At 42.9% G+C, this 26,516-nt stretch overlaps 2 protein-coding genes across 2 annotated transcripts; both read left to right on the forward strand.

Moving 5' to 3' along the window:
- tmem200b (transmembrane protein 200B) lies at positions 1-25,940 on the forward strand. The gene is made up of 2 exons (XM_062558305.1): positions 1-452; positions 22,185-25,940. The coding sequence occupies exon 2, from the start codon at positions 22,217-22,219 to the stop codon at positions 23,294-23,296; it is 1,080 nt and encodes a 359-aa protein (XP_062414289.1). The 5' UTR covers positions 1-452; positions 22,185-22,216; the 3' UTR covers positions 23,297-25,940.
- Positions 4,316-6,865, forward strand: LOC119218807 (uncharacterized). The gene is made up of 2 exons (XM_062558306.1): positions 4,316-4,663; positions 4,794-6,865. The coding sequence occupies exons 1-2, from the start codon at positions 4,325-4,327 to the stop codon at positions 5,439-5,441; spliced, it is 987 nt and encodes a 328-aa protein (XP_062414290.1). The 5' UTR covers positions 4,316-4,324; the 3' UTR covers positions 5,442-6,865.
- Positions 25,941-26,516: the final 576 nt, after the last annotated feature.

Consider the following 26,516-nt stretch of genomic DNA (forward strand, 5'->3'; position numbering starts at 1 on the left):
CAATAATGTAATGCATGGGTTATAATGCAATGTAAGTCGCTTTGGATAAACACGTCAGCTAAATGACATGTAATGTAACCACTTAGTCGTGATAACATAAAGAGATGGAGAAAACCCCGTGAGCGTCATGTTGTTGGATGCAGGTTTCCTGTCCTTTTATTTTGAAGACCGAGAGCATGGTTTGGCAGAGGTTTTGCTGCACGCTTCACGGTGCTGGTCCGCTCGCAGCGGCGCGCTGTGCCGCAGAGCGGAGCGCGCAGAGTGGCGGGTCGGGAATTATCCGACTCTCCTCATGAAGAAACGACCGTCTGGCTCACTCACACCGTCCAGTCAGGAGCACTCGGTGAGGACTAATAAATAGGGTTGACAGCTGGATTGTGTTAAACCCGAATGATCAGGCTGTTGTGTGTCCCCAAACTATGAAGAGGCTGCAACAGGATCCGAGAAATAAGGCAAGTTTACAAAAGTGACGGACTGCTGGCTCGGTAACTTCTGTCATTGACTCTCGTGTGATTGAACCCGATCCCGAGGCTGCGGTCAGCGGCCAGAGGACAAGGACTCGGCTTAATCTACTTTCTGTGTGCGGGGAGAGGAATGCGGCTCCATAGGCTGCAGCAGACACATTTGTAGGGGAGGTGGCGGCGGTACACATACACGCATTGCTAATTTCCTTAGACAGAGCTATGCTGCTATTCCGATGATGTTAGCGGGTTCAGCGGTATCTTGTGGGCGCGTGGTGATGCGTTTCATAGACCATGGTCCACCCATGCACGCCCGCTGTGAGGTCCAGTCCATCCCATCACGACGCACAACTTGTGGCTTCCCACGAGCGAATTAGCTGTGGTGCAGAGGATGACCGGTACGAGAATGGGTCAATGCAGTGGTGCTTTTTGTTGTAGGAAATGGTGGGGCAACAGTCACATGTGGCTGGTAGAAAACAAGAAAACAACAATATATGACAATAAACAGAGTTGGAGACTTGCTGTTATACTGCTCATGTTACTCATTAGTAAGAGCTGTGAGGACATTTGCCATGTTTGCTTTACCTTGTTGGCCTACAGCTTCAGATATTCAGCCCCCTCATAAAAGATGCCACAGAGTGTGTTCTGGACCAGCTACCATCCTCTCCCAACAACAGACATGGGAAGTAAAATATGGGATTCTCTGACAAACTAGCAGTTGGCTTTTGTTCATGTGGTGTGGTTAACATAGCCTCTTTGTGTCTGGGCAGAGATGTTTTAGATGTACTAGTTTTGCAAGTCCTGGATACTATGGGGCGCCGTTTGTAAAATGTTGCACGTTTTAAAATCCTGCGCAGTTTTCGTACATTTAGCGTTATCATATGAATAAAAAAAGGACAATATTCACATGTCACTTTTTCAAACATTTAGAGACAAAATCATGTAAATACATGCAACAACTTTTCCAAGTACAATGTTTGGCAGTAACACAAAGTTGTTAAATAATATAAATATTAAATGTAAATATAAGTGTTAAATCTAAATGTAAATGTTAAATGTAAATCTAAATGTTAAATGTAAATCTAAATGTTAAATCTAAATGTAAATGTTAAATCTAAATGTTAAATCTAAATCTAAATGTTAAATCTAAATCTAAATGTTAAATCTAAATGTTAAATCTAAAAGTTGAGTTGACATGTCAGACTCGACGATCGAACATTCCCATATTTACGGTAATTGTGTTCCCGTTGTGTAACAACGCATGGAGAAAGCGCGGTATTTTAGTCACTTCATGCAGTAAGGCAAGATGGCCAGTCCTGAATTAGCTCTTGTCATAGAGCGAGCTGTTGCAGCTGGCGTTAGGGCGGCCCTCCAAGACCGACCGACGCCTACACCAGGAACAAGTCTCGTCGCAACAGACACCACATCATTGCCCTCGGTAAGTTCGTAAATACGGTTGTTTTTTAAGGGGGAAGGGTAGCTAGCAAGCTAACTATGCTAGCTAGCTAATTCTCCAATTAGCCATGTTGAAACCCACAAAGCTACCACAGGGATTAATGGCAGGTCTTGACATTAGCACCCGCCAAATGCAGATACATTTGGGCTGCGGCGGGTAACGCGGTCGCTCCCGTTAGCCACTTTGATGGGTGGAATTCTATATATCTCTGTGTAGGCCTACTTGTTATACGGACTGTCTCGTGTTCAGTGTGTTACGTCTAAGATATTATGTCCCTTCAAATGCTGCCGTAGGGGAAAACGGGTGGTTATAGGCAAAAGGGTGTTCGTACTGTGTCATGAGTGCATCCTCCACCAGCCCAGAATGCTCTGTTACTTTGGTGGCAGCGATGGTTCATGTGCACCGACTACGGCCCGCCTCGACTAAGTGACGCTTCGGCATCTATGCGCTTCCTCGGTTTAGCTTAGCTCTTTCAGATTAGCTAGTAGGCTGAATCCACTTCTGAGAGCTATGCGCCGCCGGAACCAGGCGTAGAGATGAAGACCCGTTTAACAGCTCATGGCTATTCGGCAGACGGTCGGCCAGCAGAGATCCATATTGACCTGCCTGCTCCGTTTTCTAAAATAATAAACTCATTGCAGGGTTGTCAAGCCTCACGCATTGTCTGTGAGACACACGCATTTCAACCACCTCACACGCCACACTTTGATAAGGACACGCCAAACAAGTTGTCCTGCTAACGTTGATGCTGCGCACGTATCATTTTCCCCTCTCGGCGTACGCTCGTTACTAGGCAACATACAGCACGAACACACGTGTCCGGTGGATGCTTCTGATGAAACAAGGCGCGTTACATACTTATAGGAGCTTAACATTTAGTAACTGTACATATACAATTTTTTTCCTGATTTGGCTGTTGCTGATTATTTTTAACGGAACTGACGACCCGGTTCATAAATTAGACCAATTAATAAAATGTATGCAATACTGCATACTAAAAATTAAAAAAAACACTACCTAATCAACTAATGACGTGCCTGTGTCGATAGCAAATGTTATTATTTGGAGCACTGCATTAATGTGATGTTTTAATTTCTTTAGGTATCAGCAGTGATTTCATCCCCAAGTACAGCGACCACATCACAGAGATCGGTAGGTTTTGAATTCATAAGAGATCTGGTACCAAGCCTGTTATGTTATCAAAACCTTTTGGTTGCGGGGCAGCCCCGATGATGCTTGTTAAAACAGTGTAGAGAGAAAGCCGGTAATTTGGGAAATAGGAAGTATCCTCAATATATATACATACTGCGAGGGTGGGCTTGTTAGGTAAAATTCACCATTTTGTTTTGTTATAGTAAACATGTGATTGACCACCATAAATAACTACATGGTAAACACCATAAAATTACTGGCCATGGACAAAGAACTGACGTGTCATGACATGGATTAGATGTCCCCAGTATCCTGGCTGTAGATACTCAACAAGGTGGTCAAGGTTTCTGTTGACGCCACCGATAACCAACTTAGGAACTTAGGTATAAGACCTGCCTCGTTCTGTTAGGGGGAAAGGAGGTTCTTGATAGTCTGCAGAGCACGTAGCTGTTGTGACCTTTCCTCCCTTGCAAGGAAATAAACGGAGAAAGACATATTTGACTCAGAGCCTTTGTTTCTTACTTTACGATTGTCTGTGCAAAATCTTCCACCACAACTTTCTGCAATGCATGTTAAGAGATGCTGAAGAGGTTAGGGCATTGACCCTGTTGTGATTTCACATATTTAAAATTGTTCACTCTTAACACAGGTACCTCTTCAATCTTTTCCCCAACGAAGTGGTGCAAGACCGGTGTTACAGTTTTTTCAGTCGCTAACAAGCGTTTGTCCAAACAGTAGTCACATTTTCAAAACTCTAAACACAATTAGCACAGCATCGGTCTTTTGTGGCCATACCATTCACACATTTAATGTCGTTTTCACACAATATGCAGTCAGTGAACACATTTCCACAATGCTTACATTTTCTTAACAGACAAGCTATACCTCCCAACAAAATTATGGATTGTTTTTGTAGTATTTACAAATGTTAACACACAACATCCCACAATAGCAAAAACAATATTCCAAACCTTAAATACAGTATAAAAACCTCTGCTTCTGAAATGATATCAGTTCAAAAAGAAAATATATCAAAAATATATCTCAGCTGATAATAAACAAACAATTGAATAATTGACACAGCTGATTTATGTTTGGTGAATTGGGCCAACCACAGCTGATTCCAGTCTGACTTAGACTCAGTGGCAGGGGCTTATTTTTTCTATTACTATAAAAGGAGGACCCTAACCCTAACCCCTAACCCTAAACCTAGAAGGAGTGATGTTGACATGGTTTGTTTCTATTCTCATTTGACATGTCAATAAGGTCATACAGTAATGCATATGTTGATATTTTTATTTTTCTCTACAGAATGCAACGTCTTCCACCCTCTGGGGGAAGAGGAAAGCTCCTCAATAATGATCAAGAGCTTGCCATTGTAGAAATGGTTGTTGCAAATAATGCAATTAAACTGCATGAAATCAAAACTAGAATTGTGGAGGACCATGAGATATTTGCCAACATAGAAAGCATCAGCCTCACAACCATTACGCGGACATTGTCCAAACACCGAGTGCGGATGAAGCAGCTCTACACTGTTCCATTTGAAAGGAACAGTGAGAGAGTCAAGGAGCTACGACGACAATATGTCCAGGTATAGTCTATATTCAATTCAATGTCCAGTTATATAACCTTTTCACTTTGCAAGTAGGTAACCTACACAGTAATAGGTTACAGTACAGTATGGTAGACACAGTAATGACATGACTTAAACTTTGTTTCAGAGAGTTATGGAATTGGAAGCCAACCAGGCCCCTCATGAATTCATTTACATTGATGAGGCAGGATTCAATCTGTCCAAAAGGCGTCGACGAAATATAATTGGAAAAAGGGCCACAGTTGATGTGCCAGGACAGAGAGGGGCAAACATTACTATGTGTGCAGCAATGGCAAATACAGGATTACTCCTTCACAGATGCCAGGTTGGACCTTATAATACTGAGCGCCTCCTTGCGTTTCTTAATGATCTCCACCAGCGTCTGGTACCAGAGCAGGGTCAGGAGGGTGAAAACATGAGGACCTTGGTAAATACCTGGGACAATGTTGCTTTCCATCATTCACAAGCAATAACAGCATGGTTTGAAGTCCACCCAGTACTGGTGAGTCTCTTCCTTCCACCCTATTCACTTTTCCTCAACCCCATAGAGGAGTTCTTTTCTGCATGGAGGTGGAAGGTTTATGACCATCAGCCACATGACCAGATGTCCCTACTTGAAGCCATGGATGCTGGATGCAGGGATATCACAGTTCAAGATTGCCAAGGGTGGATCCGACATACCAAGCGGTTTTATCCCAGGTGCATCGCCTTAGATGATATCAGATGTGATGTTGACGAAAACATGTGGCCTAACCCTGAAGATCGCAGGGATTAGATACATACATTTTGTGCCATTTTTAGTTCCCCCCCTTTTTATTTGGGCTTTTTGCTGTTTTTTTTTGGTCAAAATGCTCTTGTGTTTCATGGATATTTTGTGAATAAACCTTGAAAATAAAATAAACCGTGTCTGTTCTATTGTACCTTCTTTGGTAAACAGTTACTGTAAGAAATAACTGATTTGCTTTTTACTGGAATGTGTTTGAATGTGAACATTACTGTACATGTGCACATACAGTTCCAAACCAATAAATTTAGTGTAAACGGTGGATTGCATGTTACCTGAAACATAAAAATCTATGCAGTTTTTATAATTTTAACAATAGCCAGAATTCTGAAACCTGGTGTACTTCGTTTGACTGCATGTACCTTGTGAAGTGAAAACAAATGTTACTCTTTGACAGAATTATTTAATTTTGAGTCAGATTTCCAGTGTTTTGGTAAAGTTAGTGTGTGTAGAGAAAAACATGTTCTGTTTTAAAATTAAGAGTTAGTATATATTTAACAAAATGTGTTTTTGAGAAGAAAATTAACAATTTGGCCAATTGTGTTTTGTAGGTGTGAGTCTGTGTTAAGAGTTTAGAAAAATTATCTAAAGTATGGGCAAGCGCTTGTTAGCGATAGAAAAATTATCTAAAGTATGGGCAAGCGCTTGTTAGCGATTGAAAAAAACTGTAATAAGACGAAGACCTTACAAAACATTCACAAAGGACATTGTGTGTTTGCCTTTGTCGTCAAACACAACCTTCTCCATACCAAGAGGAGACACCAGAACGAAATTAGCGGAAGATGGCCTCATTGGCAAAATATCATTTTCATCCGAGTGGTCTGAAGTCCAATTAAAATTATTGGAAATAACAGCCATCTTTAGAGCCACGTTCGGATTGTCGGAGAACCAGGAATTCCCTTTTGAATATTTATGCACCATAAAGGGATGTAAAAAACTGATGAAACCCAAGGTCACCAACTCTTTTCCATGGGGAGAAAAAGAAGTTGCGTCCATCTGCTCAAACACATGCCTGTATATTTTAGCAGGAATGCAGAGACCTGCCGAGGTAAACATTTTTCTCTTCCAATCTTTTGTATAGTTATTATTCTTTTTGATTTACATAAATATGTAATATAAGAGGTATTACAGTTTATATTCAGGTATGTCCCTGCTATAATCTAAGATATTAGGCCCACACAGTGTGTCAATGTTCGCATGAAGTGAAATAAATCTGATTATTAAAAATAAAAAAAACATATGAAATAACTTTGTTTTGGCTAATGGTAAACAACCCTCTTTCTGCTCAGGAGGAATTTATAGAAGTGTCTGATGACAGTGACTTTGAAGATCCTGCACCACGGAGAAGGAGAGGTTGGTCAATGTTTTTGTGCTATTACAAGAAGTGAGACTTGTATCTGAAGGGAGACTAAGTGTTTTTTATCATTCAGTGACTCGGGGAGAGGCATTGTGTACATCCCTGATGGAAACTCAAGGAAGAGATCAGCAGGCAGAGTCCAGAGCCCATACAGATCAGCAGGCAGAGTCCAGATCCCATACAGATCAGCAGGCAGAGTCCAGAGCTCAGGCAGATCAGCAGGCAGAGTCCAGAGCTCAGGCAGAACAGCAGGCAGAGTCCAGAGCTCAGGCAGAGTGGGGAAGGGAAGGACAGACTGGAAGGCTGGATGCACATGTGATCCCTAATCACTTTGCAGATTTTTTGTACGGTACTTTTTTGTGTTCAATAAAATGTTGCAGTGATAAGTATGTATATGTCTGCATGTTCACTTTATAATAATATTGCCTTTACAAATATATATTATTTAGTATTTAATCTACGAAATTACACTGCATATTAAACATGTTTTTTTTCCAGTAGTTCAATAATTGTTTCAATTATTTCCCACTATTTAACAATGCACCTGTTTCAGCCCTGTGGATTATGAGGAAGATGAAGCTGTGGATGAGGCCATAAGACGCAGTCTTTTGGAAGAGTCGGTCTTGCTTGATTCAAGGTATATTTTACATAAAAAATGTCTTGTATTATATGCAGTGCTGTTGAATTATCTTTAAACAATACTATCCAAAATATTATTCATTTTTTCCTGTCTAGTTATTCCATTTATGTAGTAAATCACATCGAACGTGCCTCTATAATAATTAACACCGTATTTCTATCCAAAGTACTATGTATTTAGTCTAATTGTGCAACACAGATTTTCAAAATGGATTAAGTACACAAGGCTATAAAACACTGTGACAAATATCCTATTTATATTCAGTTTGTTTTGGTTTCAAGGTCTGCAGAAGTTTTGACCAGAGAAGAGATAACTGGAATTCTGAAAGCACATGCCGAAATGGTTGTTACCCCAACGCCGAGACCAATCTTCATAAGGAGTAATGTTTGGACCACTGCCTTTCGGCAATTCAACAGACCCAGATTTTCAGAGAGCTCTGGAATGCTTTATGTCACGTTTGCGAGTGATGAAATGGAGGAAGATGCTTAAGATTTGGGAGGGCCACGACGAGAGTTCTTTCGTTTGCTTGTGAGGGCTATATTCCACGGCAGTGGAGCATTTGAAGGTAAAATATCCATGTGTCTAGGAAATCCTTATTTGTGTAGATTGTAATTCCACTCACCATACCTAAAGTTTCCAGTTCCTGCATTTGAGAAATATTCCCACAGTTTGACGTTGCCACACTTCACGATTGAGATGGTGTTTCTTGAGGACTTTACAGGGTTTTTCACTGTACGTGTGTGGTTTTACACACACATACAGTGCATTGAGGATTTGCCAAAAGGCCACCAACGTTTGTGAAACCTCACCAATAGTTTCCACTAAATCCTACGTACTGCAGCTTTAAGATTTTAGTTTCCTACACCTTTACTCCAATTCCAACCACTGAATTGTGGGGGCGATGTGTGAACAGTGGTGGCAACTGACACTAGTTAATATCTTCCTCCGATGCTTGTTTGAACTTGAACAGTCTTTAAAATGTTTTTAAAGTAGCATGCATGCCAGTTGACCTGGTGAGCTGACTTTGTTGTATACTGCCCTAATGTAATCCTTCAACAATGCTGTTATGTTTGTTTTTCTTTTCCACAGAGTCTCCCAACGGGTTTACTCCAAAGCTGAACATAGCTCATGTGCAAAATGGAGTGTACAGAACCATTGGAAAGATGATGTCTACCATAATAGTCCAAGGTGGTGAACCACCAGCATTCCTTGCACCACATGTAGTGGACTACATTGTGACTGAAGATATCCTGCAAGTACGTGTCACTCCTGATGACATAGCTGACGCGGAGTTATGGGATTCTCTGAAGAAGGTATTAGAATAAAACCAATTATGCTTTAATATGCATGGGATACAGATTCAACTGTTGTCTGTTTCTTGGAATGTCCATGGTTGTCACGACGCAGGGTCCGAGGGCAAGGAGGGAGGACTCAGATGCGGAGTTGAAAAATAAAAGACTTTAATTGTCAAAAACTCAAAATCAAAATCGCTCCAACCAAAAAAGGGAGGAAGGAGGAGAAAACAAAACAGACAAAAACAGGGACCTGGACTTGAAAACACGAAACAGACTTGACTTGACTTGACACATGAACGTTGACATGTAATGACGCCACACCAGACAAGGGACTCACAGGGCTTAAATACACCAGGGAGGTGCAGGTGATTGAACACAGGTGGAAACGATCAGGCACGGCAGACAATTACAGGGGAAGACAGGACAAGGCAGGAAGTGAAGTTACCCAGGAACACCAGAGACATGAAAACTACAAAATAAGACAGAGCAGACCCAAACCGTGACAGAACCCCCCCCCCCTCAAGGACCGAATTCCAGACGGTCCTAAAGGGGGGCAGAACCATGAAAATCAGACAAGGGGCGGGAGGGTGGGGACCCGACAGCTATGGTCCGGCGGCCTGCCGGGGCGGCGGCCGGGCGCGGGGTGCTCTGGGGGTCTGCCGGGTCGGCGGCCGGGCCTCAGGGTCTCGGGGGGTCTGCCGCGCCTGCCGGCAGACAATGGTAATGTGGGCCTTATCTTGTTTCCTGAGTTTGCTGTTACATGAAAAGGTAATTTCTAAAGTTTTTTAAATAGTAAATTCTGCAATTGATCTCTCATCTTTAGGTCAAACAAGCAAGCACAGTGGATGAGCTAGAGGAAGCGCTGGACTGCTGTGACTCATGGAGATTTCAGATTGAGGGTCTTCCAAACCCAGTCACCATGGACAGAAGAAATTTTATTAGGAATACAACATTGTATCATGTCATCTTGCATCGACAAAGTTGCTTCAATCAACTGATGGATGGTCTGTCCTACTATGAAGTAAGTGAAAGTAATGTATTACTTATGGGACAAACATCAACCATGCTGTACACAACAGCTAGTTCTGCAACAAAAACTATTCCCATGGTTCCTTTCTTCCCCCCGAAAGGTACTTCCACTTCTGAGGGAACATCGTAGCATGAGAATCTTTCTTGACATGCCTGAGAAGAGAGATGAGGTCACAGCAGAAGTTCTTGCTTGCCTCTTAAAGCCAAGCTATTCTGTCCTGGGAAGCAACAAAAAGCCAAAAGAGGAGCTCGTGGTTGTAAAGTTCAGAGAATTTCTCCAGTGTGTGGATAGTAAGTGGGCACATGCACTCTTCAATTCATGCCATTTGTGTCTGTAGAGACCGTGTGCTAATTATTTTGAAGCTGCAATAATGTTGTTCTCATATGTGGGTTGTTTTGTTTTCTTAAGATAAAGAGCTTGGTGAAATCCTTGGGGCCAGAACACTGACGGAAGAAGAGCAGGACTTCGTTCAGAACTTGGGCCTCGGTCACATCCTGGCTTTTGCAACAGGGAGCAGCAAAATTCCAGCTGTTGGATTTCAGCCAAATCCCAAAATTGTCTTTATTCATGACGAGATCAAGCGTCATCCAGTTGCGCACACCTGCTCAAATGAGCTTCTCATATTTGTCAATGCCAAAAACATGGCTGATGATGACGAATTTGAGTACTGCTTTGTGGTGGCCCTGATGAATGGAGGCTTGTTTAGCACCATTTAAGGACACTTGTAGTGACGGCACATTGTCACACATGGTTTAAGTGTGTTGCGACTACTAACCTGTCAACTGCATTGCATATTTATGTACCAGTGGCGATAGTTAACTTTACAATGTTTAGAATAACATACAAATGTTGCTGTTATGGTTTTGTAGGAAATGATCCAAATAAAGACCAGATGTGAGCAGAAACTAAATTTTTTTTTATTAAGGTTACACTCAAAATATCTGAAAAATAAGGATTCCAAAAAGGGTTAAACTAATTCAAAATTCCATCAAAAGAGAAGGAAAAACAAAACAAATCAGGCAAAACAACTTAGGGCTGGGCGATATATCGGTATAAACGACTATATCGATATATTTTTTAATGGAATATGGAATTAGACAATTTCGCATACATCGATATATTTCAATTTGCGCTCTGAAAGCAAGCTGCCAACCCGGAGCGCTCTGCACTGCTTCTCGCCCTCGCCCCGCCCATCCTCTTTCACGCGCAGATGGGGGAGGGGCAGGGACACACGTCAACAAACATGGAGGAAGCAACAACGTCTGCGCAGCGTGCAGAGGAGGAATTGGTTCGTTAAAAAAAAAGCAGTGGCTCAGTAATTTGGAGATAGTTCGGATTTAAAGTATCCGATGAGCAACAAAACAACGTTATATGTAGGGAGTGCCATAAACAGGTTACAGTAGGGCTGCGAACTGTCCCGTTAAAATGAGCAGTGAGGCTGGCGCTGCTTATTGTGCGCTGCCCCCCCCCACCCCCCCTAAAACAACGGCTCAAACCTCTATACGAAGAGTATGTGAAACTGCGTGCCGCAGAAGCCGCGCGCCAGAAACAACCCGAACAAGCTCCAGCCCCGAAACAAAGCTCACTGCAAACCTCATTTTCCCACAGTGTGCCTTATGAAAAGAAAAGTGACAAGGGGTGTACTATAACGAAAGCTGTGTCCTATCACATTGCTGAAGTCCCTGTTGCAACTGTTGAACAAGTCAGATTCAAAATGCTCCTGAAAACGATTGACCCGAGATATGAGCTTCGCAGTCGCAACTACTTTGCAAGAGAAGCACTGCCAAAAATGTATACTGAAGTCAGGCAGAGCCTTGCTGACCAGCTCGCTAATGTTTAATTTAATTTATTATTTATTTATTTGATTTTGCAACTCCTTACTGAAATAGCTGGTTTCAATTAAACAACTGATGACGTGTTATATTAGGCTTTGACTTTGCTTTGACATTTGCGTTCAGGTTTTCTTCCCTTTAATGTGGAGAAAATATCGGGATATATACCGTATATCGATATCCAGCAAAAATATACCGGGACATGACTTTTGGTCTATATCGCCCAGCCCTAACACAACTTCAATACCAGAGGGGAACCAAACAAGTAACAGGAGAAAATAAGCAGACTGATCAACACAACACGTATGGTAGATGTTGATGGGAAAATCCAAGAGGGCATTACTCAGAATGCAAATGTGAGCTTACAATTTTACTGAAAACAAACTGCTGCACTCTTTGAAATAATGTCTTTCCATTATTATGGTCATTTTCAAGAGGGTTTACAGTGAGGGAAAGCTCCTGTAAATCCCATCTTTGTAATGGGCAAAATGAATCTACTCCATACATAGGAGTTGGTGCTGAAGGCTCATTACAGATCTGTTCTAATGCAGTGTCTTGGTTGTGGAGGTTCTGCAGATGGTGGTCTAATGTGAAAAGCTGCAGAGGGGTTCGGTTTCCCTCTGAGGACACTGAATGATTATTAAAAGTTAATTTAATGTGCGATTAATAATAGGAATGTAAACATAATGAAGAGCAAATATGTCTGTTTTATTGTCCAAGTCTAGCACATTCATTGACTCCAGTTCATAAAAAATGGGTGAGTAGACATGTTCCTGTTAAAACAGATTCTTCTCCTCTGCTTTCCCGCATATCCTCCCAAACAAGAACATTCTCTCCCCCCAAGTCAGTTCTGATATGCAGAGGTCTGCCAAACTGTAAGGTCTTATTGCTGTAGTGAAAAGCTGTTTAACGGTTTCAGACCGATTGTTGTTAGAGCACTGGAGAAACATGAGCATCCTACTGTAGCCGTCCATCGCACCATGTACAACTAATTTCCATCTTATCAGTTTATGGTTACCATCCAGGTGCCAGATAAAATTTGGACATGGCACAGAATAAACAGGTCTGGATATCGTTGTTCTCCGCCTGGACTCCACACCCCCAGAATCAACCCTTTTAATTGACTCTCTTAACCTCTTTCTTTGCACCACAATGTCCCTTGAACGCAAATGTCCATTAAGCATGACCTCTCCCACATGAGGACGTTCTGCTTTAATCTGAGATACTGCAGAATCTAATTCCTCATCACTAAATTGTACAAACTTTGTTCTTGAGATGTTGTGCTCCCTCATGAGTTTGTACAGGGTTGGTCTGGAAATGCAGAGGATGGAAGCAACTTCTGTCAGTGTGGTCTTTAATGACAGCACATTTTCGATATCTTGTTTGGAAATGGAGCTCTGCTGTCCAAGGTTACCATCCTGGAAGAACAGCAAAGTGGATACTTGAAACATAATACAGCTTTGAATTACAGTCATTCACTTTTTACTAGGGCTGTCAAATGATTAAAAATTTTAATCAAATTAATCAGAATTTTCAGTGGATTAATCATGATTAATCACACCTGAATCCTAACCATTTTTTCTTTCTGAAATGCATACTAAAGATAAATAACAGGACACAGATACATAATTATCATTATTATCATCATTATTATTTTTTACATAAATACATGTTATTGATATTTGATTTTTCAGAAATTCATTTCAGAAAATAATCAAAGCAATGTTATTTGATAAGTCACAGACTGATTTCCCTGCATGGCTCTAGAAGGGTCTCGAGCCTCTGCAGTTTATCCCACTCTGCTGTGAGTTTGTGCTCCTGATGGTTCAGGGCTGCGATGACCAGACATGACCAGACATGTCAACCCTCCCGATGTTTCAAAGCCCCTCCCGAAAATCTCCCGGACCGACCTTTCTCCCGATTTCCACCCGAACAACAATATTGCTGCACCACCCGTCACTGGGCGCGCCGTTTCAGACCGAACAATAATAAAGGTTACACCTTGAAGTCGAGCGCGGCGATTAGAACGACTGGCGCTGCAAAGAAATCTGCTACCACCCCCATTTCAGTGTGAAATATTCCCATACCTGGGAGGATTTAGATCGCATTGGCTTCCCTTCCTCCGCATGTTTCAGAACAGTATTACGGGTCTCTCCGATGGTCCTCTACCTCAGCGCTGCTCTTAGCAAAGCTCTGCTGGGCGGAGCTTTTTTTCTCTGTTCTGCTGCGCGAGAACGGGGGGGGGGGGGGCGCAAACGACTTGCTGAACCTGACGTCCTGATATATGCCTGCAGGTGGCAGTAATGTGTTGTATAGGATGAAGTGCATTCCCTAGAGGAAGAGGCACTTTACTGACCTGAATAATTTGTCACACTGCGCATGCGTGAAATGCGTCAAAAAAATTGACGTAATTAACAACAAACAGCTGATTAACGCCGTTAACGCGCTATTTTTGACAGCCCTACTTTTTACTTAAGATACCAAAAGATTTAAGTTCCAACAACCGTGTTTAAACAATTTCAATTGTGACTGAACAGAAACAAACATTCTCTATCTAAAAAACACGCTTACAAAAAATGACAGGTCTTGAATTTGGTGAAAAGATGGAAGAGGTTTTGATAACAACATAACAGGTCTCATGAATTCAAAACCTACCGATCTCTGTGATGTGGTCGCTGTACTTGGGGATGAAATCACTGCTGATACCTAAAGAAATTAAAACATCACATTAACGCAGTGCTCCAAATAATAACATTTGCTATCGACACAGGCACGTCATTAGTTGATTAGGTAGTGTTTTTTTTATTTTTAGTATGCAGTATTGCATACATTTTATTAATTGGTCTAATTTATGAACCGGGTCGTCAGTTCCGTTAAAAATAATCAGCAACAGCCAAATCAGGAAAAAACTTGTATATGTACAGTCACTAAATGTTAAGCTCCTATAAGTATGTAACGCGCCTTGTTTCATCAAAAGCATCCAGCGGACACGTGTGTTCGCGCTGTATGTTGCCTAGTAACGAGCGTACGCAGAGAGGGGAAAATGATACATGCGCAGCATCAACGTTAGCAGGACAACTTGTTTGGCGTGTCCTTATCAAAGTGTGGCGTGTGAGGTGGTTGAAATGCGTGTGTCTCACGGACAATGCCTAACCTCTTCAGCATCTCTTAACATGCATTGCAGAAAGTTGTGGTGGAAGATTTTGCACAGACAATCGTAAAGTAAGAAACAAAGGCTCTGAGTCAAATATGTCTTTCTCCGTTTATTTCCTTGCAAGGGAGGAAAGGTCACAACAGCTACGTGCTCTGCAGACTATCAAGAACCTCCTTTCCCCCTAACAGAACGAGGCAGGTCTTATACCTAAGTTCCTAAGTTGGTTATCGGTGGCGTCAACAGAAACCTTGACCACCTTGTTGAGTATCTACAGCCAGGATACTGGGGACATCTAATCCATGTCATGACACGTCAGTTCTTTGTCCATGGCCAGTAATTTTATGGTGTTTACCATGTAGTTATTTATGGTGGTCAATCACATGTTTACTATAACAAAACAAAATGGTGAATTTTACCTAACAAGCCCACCCTCGCAGTATGTATATATATTGAGGATACTTCCTATTTCCCAAATTACCGGCTTTCTCTCTACACTGTTTTAACAAGCATCATCGGGGCTGCCCCGCAACCAAAAGGTTTTGATAACATAACAGGCTTGGTACCAGATCTCTTATGAATTCAAAACCTACCGATCTCTGTGATGTGGTCGCTGTACTTGGGGATGAAATCACTGCTGATACCTAAAGAAATTAAAACATCACATTAATGCAGTGCTCCAAATAATAACATTTGCTATCGACACAGGCACGTCATTAGTTGATTAGGTAGTGTTTTTTTTAATTTTTAGTATGCAGTATTGCATACATTTTATTAATTGGTCTAATTTATGAACCGGGTCGTCAGTTCTGTTAAAAATAATCAGCAACAGCCAAATCAGGAAAAAAATTGTATATGTACAGTTACTAAATGTTAAGCTCCTATAAGTATGTAACGCGCCTTGTTTCATCAGAAGCATCCACCGGACACGTGTGTTCGTGCTGTATGTTGCCTAGTAACGAGCGTACGCCGAGAGGGGAAAATGATACGTGCGCAGCATCAACGTTAGCAGGACAACTTGTTTGGCGTGTCCTTATCAAAGTGTGGCGTGTGAGGTGGTTGAAATGCGTGTGTCTCACAGACAATGCGTGAGGCTTGACAACCCTGCAATGAGTTTATTATTTTAGAAAACGGAGCAGGCAGGTCAATATGGATCTCTGCTGGCCGACCGTCTGCCGAATAGCCATGAGCTGTTAAACGGGTCTTCATCTCTACGCCTGGTTCCGGCGGCGCATAGCTCTCAGAAGTGGATTCAGCCTACTAGCTAATCTGAAAGAGCTTAGCTAAACCGAGGAAGCGCATAGATGCCGAAGCGTCACTTAGTCGAGGCGGGCCGTAGTCGGTGCACATGAACCATCGCTGCCACCAAAGTAACAGAGCATTCTGGGCTGGTGGAGGATGCACTCATGACACAGTACGAACACCCTTTTGCCTATAACCACCCGTTTTCCCCTACGGCAGCATTTGAAGGGACATAATATCTTAGACGTAACACACTGAACACGAGACAGTCCGTATAACAAGTACACGGAGATATATAGAATTCCACCCATCAAAGTGGCTAACGGGAGCGACCGCGTTACCCGCCGCAGCCCAAATGTATCTGCATTTGGCGGGAGCTAATGTCAAGACCTGCCATTAATCCCTGTGGTAGCTTTGTGGGTTTCAACATGGCTAATTGGAGAATTAGCTAGCTAGCATAGTTAGCTTGCTAGCTACCCTTCCCCCTTAAAAAACAACCGTATTTACGAACTTACCGAGGGCAATGTGGTGTCTGTTGCGACGAGACTTGTTCCTGGTGTAGGCGTCGGTCGGTCTTGGAGGGCCGCCCTAACGCCAGCTGCAACAGCTCGCTCTATGACAAGAGCTAATTCAGGACTGGCCATCTTGCCTTGCTGCATGAAGTGACTAAAATACCGCGCTTTCTCCATGCGTTGTTACACAACGGGGACACAATTACCGTAAATATGGGAATGTTCGATCGTCGAGTCTAACATGTCAACTCAACTTTTAGATTTACATTTGGATTAAACATTTAGATTTAGATTTAACATTTAGATGTAACATTTACATTTAGATTTGACATTTATATTTACATTTAACATTTACATTTAGATTTAACACTTATATACATTTAATATTTATATTATTTAACAACTTTGTGTTACTGCCAAACATTGTACTTGGAAAAGTTGTTGCATGTATTTACATGATTTTGTCTCTAAATGTTTGAAAAAGTGACATGTGAATATTGTCCTGCTTTTTCTATTCATATTATAATGCTAAATATTCGAAAACTGCGCAGGATTTTAGAACGTGCAACATTTTACAAACGGCGCCCCATAGGATACGTCATTCAATCTCATAGGGCAAAGCAATATATGAGACATGCCTTCATAACCAACATGGAAACCATGCGCCATCCTACCCGGGTTTCGTTTACGTTTTAGGTTACTCTAATGATGACAGCTACTCACCTGAACTTTACAGTGAAACCGAGAAAGCACAAATTTTGTTTCTTTCCTGGAAGAAACAAAGTTTGTGATGTGCATTAATGTTGAAAGTAATAGCAATGGGGATAATAATGGTGTTAGAAGCTGTAGGTGTCAGCAGGGACAGGCAGGAATCAGGGTCCAGACGGAACCACGATCTACAGAAACCTTGGGGTGAGATAACTCCAAGGAAAGATTTTGATTTTTCAAACATCTATTTCTTTACACACCAAAAAAAAACATCCGCAATACCATGGCAGCATATTAGATGAACACAAAAAAGACATCAGCGTCTCCAAACACGGGATTTCTCTTCACTGTATAATATCTCAGTGACACCCTATATGATGTCCTTACTCCTGCCAAAGCAGTGTCATTGAATAATAGTCGTGAGACCACACTAAACTCTGAAAAGGAAAAAATAAACAAAATCTGGAAACGGATCGGTGGAGTCAGGAGCCTCATCCCTTCCGTGGTTTCTCCACCTCGTTCTACGTCAGTCTCTCCGCCCTCACCGCTCCCCTAAGTGGAATCCGGCCTCAGAAGAGAGTCTGCTGAAGTCCTTGTGTCTTTTTTTAACTTTCCAAAAAGGTTTCTGAAGTCTGAAGACCTCCCGTTCTGTAGACCTGCCTGCACTACTCATCTGAGACCTGACAGACATGGAGAAGTCGTCTTTATCAGAGAAAAAGTCCTCCAAACGTACTCCTTTTATAAAAGGGGTAAAAGAAGCATTGTTCAATACTCAAACCACACTTTCAAAACTCTTCACACAGTCTGCATTTCCAGAATGCATTACATTGTAATTAGACTAAAGCAGGACGCCTGGGCTGATTGAGCTGAAATTGCAATTAGCTTGGAATCATTATTATTTAATTTTCTATTTATCAAAATAATGACTGGAGAAATATTTGTCACCATTCTGATTTGAATGTGGTTTTATCAGTGAAAGGGTGAGAGGGGATTTGAAAACAGTGCGTTAGCATATGAAAAATAACCTGCAAAGGTTACGTTTTTTGCAGTCTGTGTATGAATGACAAAAGTGTTTATGGATTTTGTAGTGATTGATGCATTTTGTCTGAAAAGCAATGAAATATTTTTCACAGTTACGTCCGTATACATTTGTGTGTCGCTGAATGTGTGAAGAGTTTTAAAATGTGGTTTGACTATTGAACAATGCTTCTTAGCAGTTGAAAAAAACTGCAAACCCTATATAGGAATTCGTTTCGGCTTGGAGATGGCATGTATATGACCGCCAACCACATGGCCGCACCTCTTCTGTAGGCAATGGAACAGGCCTGCGGCGACAATCAGGTGACAGCAATCCACGGATGGTTTCGTCATGCAAGGGGATATTTTCCCCGGTGCCTAGCCGGAGAAGACATTGCTTGGGATGTCGATGAGGTCCTGTGGCCAAACAACAGACGACGGGATCCATGAGCCCACGTATGCACAATTGCCATGATTTTCTGTGTTTACAGTATAGTGTTTTTCTATATCTGAATTCATGTTACTGCAATGTACAGAATTGAGTGGGCCTATTTGCTTTTTTGATTGTTTAAAAATGTGCCTCCTGAATAAACAGTGCAAATCAAAGACAGTGTTTTATATAAAGTAGACTAGTGTGCTCCCCCAGGTCTGAAAGTGTATGCATATGATGCAAATTTTGACAAAGGAAGGTTTTGATAGAGTTTCAATTTGACACAGATGTGAATGGTATATTACCCAGTGTTGTGTGTAGTTTTGGCACAATGAGCAAAGTTTTGCAAAATGTGTCCAAGCAACGGGCAAAATCTGTAAATGCTTTTTCTTTAACTACATGCCCTGGCTGCTGTGTTCTCCATCTTTTTGTGTTGTGTCTAATGATTGATCTACTGTGTTTGTGATTTGAAAGCATAGTTAGATATTGCCCCACCGGAATAGACCCAAACGCAGATCAGTGAATAACCAAGGATTTTATTTCGCTTTTCGGGAAAGGCACAGAACTAATTGGTGACAGGGTGGTGACGGCGGTCCCGGATTCCAGGTGAGGTGTGGGGAAACAACATGGCGGGATCCTCGGGGAGGTGCGTAGGAAAATACGGCCCGTTCAGGTGCCTAGGTCGGAAAAGGGGAAAAACAGGACACTGGTTAGTACAAGTAGCGGCCTATGACTGTTTGCTATCATGGGCCAGAGCTGGCAGGCTGACTCACAAACAAGACTAACAATCCGGCAGGGATGAGACTTCGGGCCGCTCCTAAATACCTCCCCTGATTGGAAGGGCAGCACCAGGTGGGTGATTGTTGATGTGACGCAGCTGGGCCCTGCTTTCACCTCTGTGCTGACGTCCGGAGTGCTGGTTGGTGCCGACCCACAAACGCCTCCCGAGGGTGGCGACCTGACAAGCATTGCTTGTTTTGAGCAAAGGTTAAATGGTTTTTCAGGAATCAGGAAACGTTTATTGCCATAATATGTCAGACATACATGGAATTTGACTTGGCAATTGGTGCATGACGGCAGACAGTACAATAATGGGCAACAGACAATGTAGTGCAGAAATAAGATAAAAATGTTATAAAATATGTGCTATGGGTTAGTATGCTAAGAAATAAAGATACAATTAAAAATAAAGATAAAGTGCACCAGCTAACAGAAAGTGACAAGTGAAAGTGACAAAGTGTACAGTATGTGCATGTGGAGAGTGAGAGTCAGTCAGAGGGGACCCGGGCTCTGTTGATGAGCCTGACTGCCGATGGGAAGAAACTGTTCTTAGTCCTAATGGACCTCAGCCTTCTGCCAGATGGAAGGGGCACAAACAGTTTATGTCCAGGGTGAGAGGGGTCGGCTACCATCCTACTAGCTCGCTTCAAAGTCCTAGAAGCGTCCTGGAGAGACGGCAGATTTCAGCCAATCACCCTCTCTGCGGAGCAGATGACACGCTGCAGCCTGCCCTTGTCTTTGGCTGTGGCTGCAGCGTACCACATGGTGATGGAGGAGCAGAGGATGGACTCGATGATGGCCATGTAGAAGTGCACCATCATTGTCTTTGTCAGGTTGAATTTCTTCAGCTGCCTCAGGAAGAACATCCTTTGCTGAGCCTTTTTGGTGATGGAGCTGATGTTCAGCTCCCACTTGAGGTCCTGGGTGATGATGGAGCCCAGGAAACAGAAGGAATCCCCAGTGGTGACGGGGGAGTCACACACGGTGAGGGGGGAAGCTGGGTGTGCGTACTTCCTGAAGTCCACAACCATCTCCACTCTCTTCAGGGTGTTGAGCTTCAGGTTTTTCTGGCTGCACCACGTCACCAGGTGGTCAGACTCCCACCTGTAGGCGGACTCGTCCCCACCAGAGTTCAGTCCAATGAGGGTGGTGTCATCAGCAAACTTCAGGAGCTTGACGTACTGGTGACTGGAGGTGCAGCTGTTGGTGTACAGGGAGAAGAGCAGAGGGGAAAGAACGCTGCCTTGGGGGGAACTGCTGCTGATGGACCAAGAGGCAGAGAAATGTTTCCCCATCTTGACGTGCTGCTTCCTGTCGAACAGGAAGTCAGTGATCCACTTGCAGGTGGAGTCGGGCACGTTCAGCTGGGAGAGTTTGTCCTGCAGCAGAGAAGGGATGGTAGTGTTGAAGGCAGAGCTGAAGTCCACAAACAGGATCCTGGCGTAGGTTCCTGGGGAGTCGAGATGCTGGAGGATGAAGTGGAGGGCAATGTTAAAAGCATCGATCTGTTGGCTCTGTAGGCGAACTGCAGGGGGTCCCGGACGGGGGTCGGTGAGGGTCTTCAGGTGGGACAGGACTAGCCGTTCAAAGGACTTCATGACTACAGAGGTCAGGGCGACGGGCCTGCATTAATTCAGTCCTGTGATCCTGGGCTTCTTGGGAACAGGGATGATGGTGGAGGCTTTGAAGCAGGCTGGAACGTGGCATCTCACCAAAGAGGTGTTGAAGCTGGCGGTGAACACAGGAGACAGCTGGTCAGCACAATGCTGTGAGGGTGAGACTGAGTCCGGACCGGGTGCTTTACGGGGGTTCCATCTTTTAAAGAGCTGGTTAACATCTCTCTCCAGGACAGAGAGGGTCGTTGGGGGTGGGGGAGGGGAGGGTAATGCAAAGTTGTGAGCTACTGATGGGTTGGGGGAGGGAGGGGTGGTGGAGCTGTGTGCGATGGAGTCAGGACATTGTCTTTCAAATCTGCAGTAGAACTCATTCAGCTCGTCTGCCAGGCGGAGGTCATTCATGGAGTGGGAGGTTTTAGACTTGTAGTTTGTGAGGTCTTTAAAGCCTCTCCAAATTGAAGCAGTTATTAGCTGAGAACTGTTGGAGTTTCTCAGAGTACAGTCGTTTAGCTTCTCTAACCGCCTTGCTAAACCTGTATTTTGACTCTGTACAAGTCTCCACTCCTAAATGCCTGATCCTTCTGCAGATGCAGTCCTGAAAACATCCATGGCTGAGGTTTCCTTTGTTAAAGTCCCTGAGGACAATATCCACCACCGGGTTGGTCCGCTTCACACGCCGTATCTGGTTGGCGAGTGTCCGCTGTGCCTTGTGCACGTTGCCAGCTGGAGGCATTTAAACACCGACCAGGACGAATGAAGCGAACTCACGGGGGGAGTAGGAGGGTTTGCAGTTGATGACAAAATCCGTGGACTAGAACATGGTCTATGACTGTTGCTCAAATTTCATCAGATCTTTGTCTTCCTCCTCTTCGCCCACCTTGCATACTCACTTGCACTTGTCCTCGTCCTCTCACATTGTTTCAGGAGTAATACGATTCCTTTTCTTAGTTCCATAAGAAATGGATTAAAGACTTGCACCATATTTGGGATCTTATGAGGCCAAAGTTTGAAACTTTAAGATGACTGATGTATACAGTATACAGATGTATACAAACTGGTTGGTATTTGATACATATGTTGTTATACCTGCGGTAATTCTAAATATGTCACCACTTCTTTCACAGGTATTAACAGTAGCTCTGGACTGACCTGAGCCATGAAGACCCAGAATGGCAAAGATGTTACACCCCCACATCCCTGCGGACAAAAGTCTACCTTTACCTTAAGAGGAAGAAGCAAGGACGGGTTGATTCAAGGCAAACTTCGCATCCGCTCCATACCTGGAGCCTTTTTGGTGCTGGGGGTCATTGTGGTTGTTGTTGGCACTGCTCTGGCTGTCGCAGGATACTGGCCCTACCGGTTACAAAGAGCTTCCATCCTGGGGCCCACAGATGGGAAATATTTCTCTGAGTCACAGACATCTGGATCGAGTCTTGAAGGTAAGCCAGCTAAGCTCTCCACAGCCCGTCTCTTCCACAGTGCGCGGATAAAGCTGCTGGGTCCTGTTATCATGGGGGTTGGACTCTTCATCCTAATATGTGCCAACACAATCCTGTATGAGAACAGGGACAGAGAGACTCAGATGCTCCTGGCTCAGATGCGCACTGTAATCTGCTCTGTGTCTGCAACGGTTCCCTCAGCAGAACTTAAAGAAAGTGCTGCACCCAACTCCATGGCTGAACCAGCTGCTCATCTCAGCATCCTGCAGGAGCTGTCCAGCTCCGAGCCGCTGCTTGTGACCAGACACCCCAGAGACCAAGAGCATATTGTGGAGGGCATCTACCAGCAAGGAGTTCTTCAGACAGAAGCCCTCGACCAGAAGTCAGAGCCTCTGCTGTCCCTCCACTCATGCTACTCCAACTCATGTAATTCTAGTCAGGAAGACTTTTACACACAGTCTGGCGCTGAGCACGGTGGCAGCTTCAATTCGCTGCGCCCCCCACATGTCAAGTTCAACAGCTGCCTGGTGTCCGCCAGCTCTTTATTCACGCTGGACGAGTTAGATATTCCAGCCATCCAGCCGAGGCGCTGCCACAGTATGAGCTACAGGACTAACTTGTATAGAGCTGGAACTGTTGTGCCAGATGGTCACCATAAAATCGAGGAGATCCATATTAATCAAGTGGTACTTACAGGAGAGACTGGTTCACAGGTTTGTGTGGACAAGGTTGTTGAGACTGCAGAAGAACAAACCTGCCAAAGCTGGCCTCGGCTGGACCTGATCACCGGCAGCTAGAGAACAAAGAAGACTCAGTGGACAAACTGCCCGGACTAGTTAGAGCAGCAGTGTTATAAGTGGGATAAGAGTTTTGGCTCAGGGCCATTTCAGTGATTAGCCGCTCTCCACGGAGGGATACAGTCACCCTGATAACAAAGGATCATAATCATATGTTCCCTTGAATTCCATAACTGCACTATATTTAATTTTGTCCATTGAGGGGCAGAGTGAGACCAAACCCTGGATTATCTGGATTACAGTATTTCTGACAAGGATTTTCCAAAATGTGAGCTTATTCTCATTCTTAAATGGAATATTGATAAAGGGGTTATGGTTATGCTTGGCTGCAGAATAGATTGAGAAGATATTTTATATAACTGAAGCAACAATATACAGACCCTACACTGTAACAACTGAGAAAACAAATAGTTCACTTCTGCTGTTTGGGTTGGTTGCGTTGTGAGAAAATGGATGAGAAAAGCAAAATGGGTTTGCCTGTTTCAAAAAACGAGTGTGCACAAGCATTGATAGCAGTGTAGCATTGATAGAAGGGTCAATGTTTTCACTGTGCTTTTTTTAACCAAACTATCTGGACTACCTGAGTTCCTAAAAAGCTAACCACTAGGATATAAAAATCTGATTTCTTTTCCTATATTCCAAATGAAATGCATGGCAGTATAGTCTGTCACATCTTATTACATACTTGCAAACTTGCTTTTTAGCGGTTTTGAAATCAAAATATGTCATCCACGTGAATCCTGTATAAGAGGGAGGTGAGGGAACTCAAATTTTCTGAAAATTTACATAAAACATTGTTGGTGTGACGTGTTGAGATCAGCTTAGACTTTTGGGCAGAATCTTCAGAAGGCCGTAGTTTTAAAAGCTTGATGGTACATCACACAACGTGGATGTGGCGTGGAGTTTGTCTCAATGTGAAGTTTGTTTAAAGAAAATCAAACTGCACCCAGCATAACATGTATGATACATTGTTCTACAGCTCACCTTTTGGATTACACTTAACTCTCTCAAACAACCATCCCTTTTTTCTTTTTCAGCACTTGTTTTTATGTATGTTATTAATACTTATGCAAAGAATGTTCTTATGGGTTTTGTGTGTGTTTAAGAAGCAATGACAGTTAATTCTAGATTATTCAAGTTTTGGGTCTTATATTCTTATTTCTCTTGTATCAGTTACGACAATGCGTTATGACTACTCTACGTCTGTTTCTGAAATATTGTCGATGTGTGCAACGCACACTTTGGACAATAGCCAGTATAATTGCCACTTGTTTTCACTACCACCACATCCATCAATGAGCATCTCCAGTACGCTGGCCTTCTGAGTCCCTCTCACAGACGTGTTAAGCCGTATTATTTCGCTTTATTGAGACATCTGTGTACCCTTCATCCAGGGTGAAAACATTACCATATTTGGATAATGATGAATAAAACTGTGTAGAGCTACAGCTACAACTGCACAGCACAAGATAACACCTGGACCACCAGTGATGATGTCTAAGTCAGTGAAACAGCTGACTCTGTGTCCTCCAAGTAATGGCAGTAGGTTCTAAGTAGGGCTGTGCGGTACACCGGTTCAAACGGTATACCGGCATAAGATTTCCGTACAATACCATTCGGAGCTAGTTGTCTTATGTGTGTTAAGATTGAGTCATGTTTATAACTTCATAACAACAATGAACAACCGTCAACAAACTCTCTGGGTAAAACACCACAACACAACCGCTTTTGACACATAAACATTTTGTAATACTAATATTTGTACATTTATTAAAAAATGTCCCGCTAACAAGCTAACTTGCCGAACACAGCTGTTCGCCAAGGTCGTTTTCGGGGTCGATTGAATTAATGTATTTACTTGAAAAAGCAATACAGTGATATACCGGGATACTGTCAGAATGTTTCTTAATACCATGTTTTTGGCCATACCGTGCAGCCCTATTTCTAAGCATTTCTAGTTTAATTTCTGACATAAAAAAAGGATTTCTTTCGGTTAACTTTGACTGAAGTGAACTATTTCTGTGCGGTCTTAGTAGAGTTGAATAACCTAGTAACCTCATTATGATGCCACAGTTACAGGTTACAGGTACATCATTTCTTTTGTGTAAAAACCTCAGGACTAACATTTTAAATAGTGAAATACATGAAGCTCAACACTTATAAATACAGAAGTTTAGTGAAAAGATGGTGCAGTATGATCTTGAGAAGTGCATAGAGTAGTAATAATATCTTATCTACCTTAAAAGTCTTACTCTGGTATTCTCTGTCTGTGGTGTCTGTTCTGTATGCAATGTGTGACCTTTTGTGATCTAAATGTATACCAAACAATATGAGCAGTCTGACAGAAGAATCAATTGCTTTCTCTTTCCCTGTGTCAACCTCATAATCAAAGGTCCCCCACTGACTGACTCCGACATGCCTTTTTCCACCGGACACTCCCCTGAACATCCCTTTACACTCTTGTACATACGCTTGATCACTTGCACTCACAAAACAGTTGTGTGTAAGTATGGTTATCAATTCACCTGTGCAGCTTTTTTAAAAAAGGTTTTCATATTCCTCTGTTATGCACCAACCACCATGTAAAATTCCTTGTATGTCTAACATAATATGGCAATAAATGTTTCTAAAACCTCCATCTACACATAGGACCTAGCTAGCCATCTACCAGTTTATTTCTTTTTAGAGATGCTAGCGGGGAAAGCTCGAGGTGTGTTTCATCAAAATCAGTGGCGGCTGGTGGATTTTTTTCTTTGGTAAGGCCAGCCAATCAGTTTCGGGAAACATCCCAGTGAGTGCTGTCAAACGATTAAAATTGCTTTCTTTATACAAATGTTTTATTTTAGTGAAAAACAACATTGCCAAACAGAGCGGTATAAAATGAAATTATAAAGTGCACATTTCAGGTAAACAAGGTGTCACGGTTTGGGTCTTATTTTGTAGTTTTTTTGTCTCTCGTGTCTCTGGGTGAGCTTCACTTCCTGTCCCGTCCTGTGATTGTCTGAGTGTTCCCACCTGTGCCCAATCACCTGCACCTCCCTTGTGTATTTAAGCCCCGTGTGCCTGTTGTCCCTCATCGCGTCATTGTCAATGTTACCCGTCGTTGGAGCACGTCACGTCCTGTCCTGTCCTGTTTTGGTTCGAATAAAGAGCACAGTTTTCGAGAAGCCTGCATTTGAGTCCTGCCTCCTTCCGCCTGCAACCTGCTCCAGCACCCCCG

Source organism: Pungitius pungitius, chromosome 17 (genome assembly GCF_949316345.1).
Source record: "Pungitius pungitius chromosome 17, fPunPun2.1, whole genome shotgun sequence".
Classification (NCBI taxonomy): Eukaryota; Metazoa; Chordata; class Actinopteri; order Perciformes; family Gasterosteidae; genus Pungitius; species Pungitius pungitius.

Coding starts and splice junctions, on each gene's coding strand:
- tmem200b (XM_062558305.1), top strand. CDS start 22,217: ATGAAGACCCAGAATGGCAAAGATGTTACACCCCCACATCCCTGCGGA.
- LOC119218807 (XM_062558306.1), top strand. CDS start 4,325: ATGTCAATAAGGTCATACAGTAATGCATATGTTGATATTTTTATTTTT. Junction 4,664..4,793: donor TACGACGACAATATGTCCAG/GTATAGTCTATA, acceptor ACTTTGTTTCAG/AGAGTTATGGAATTGGAAGC.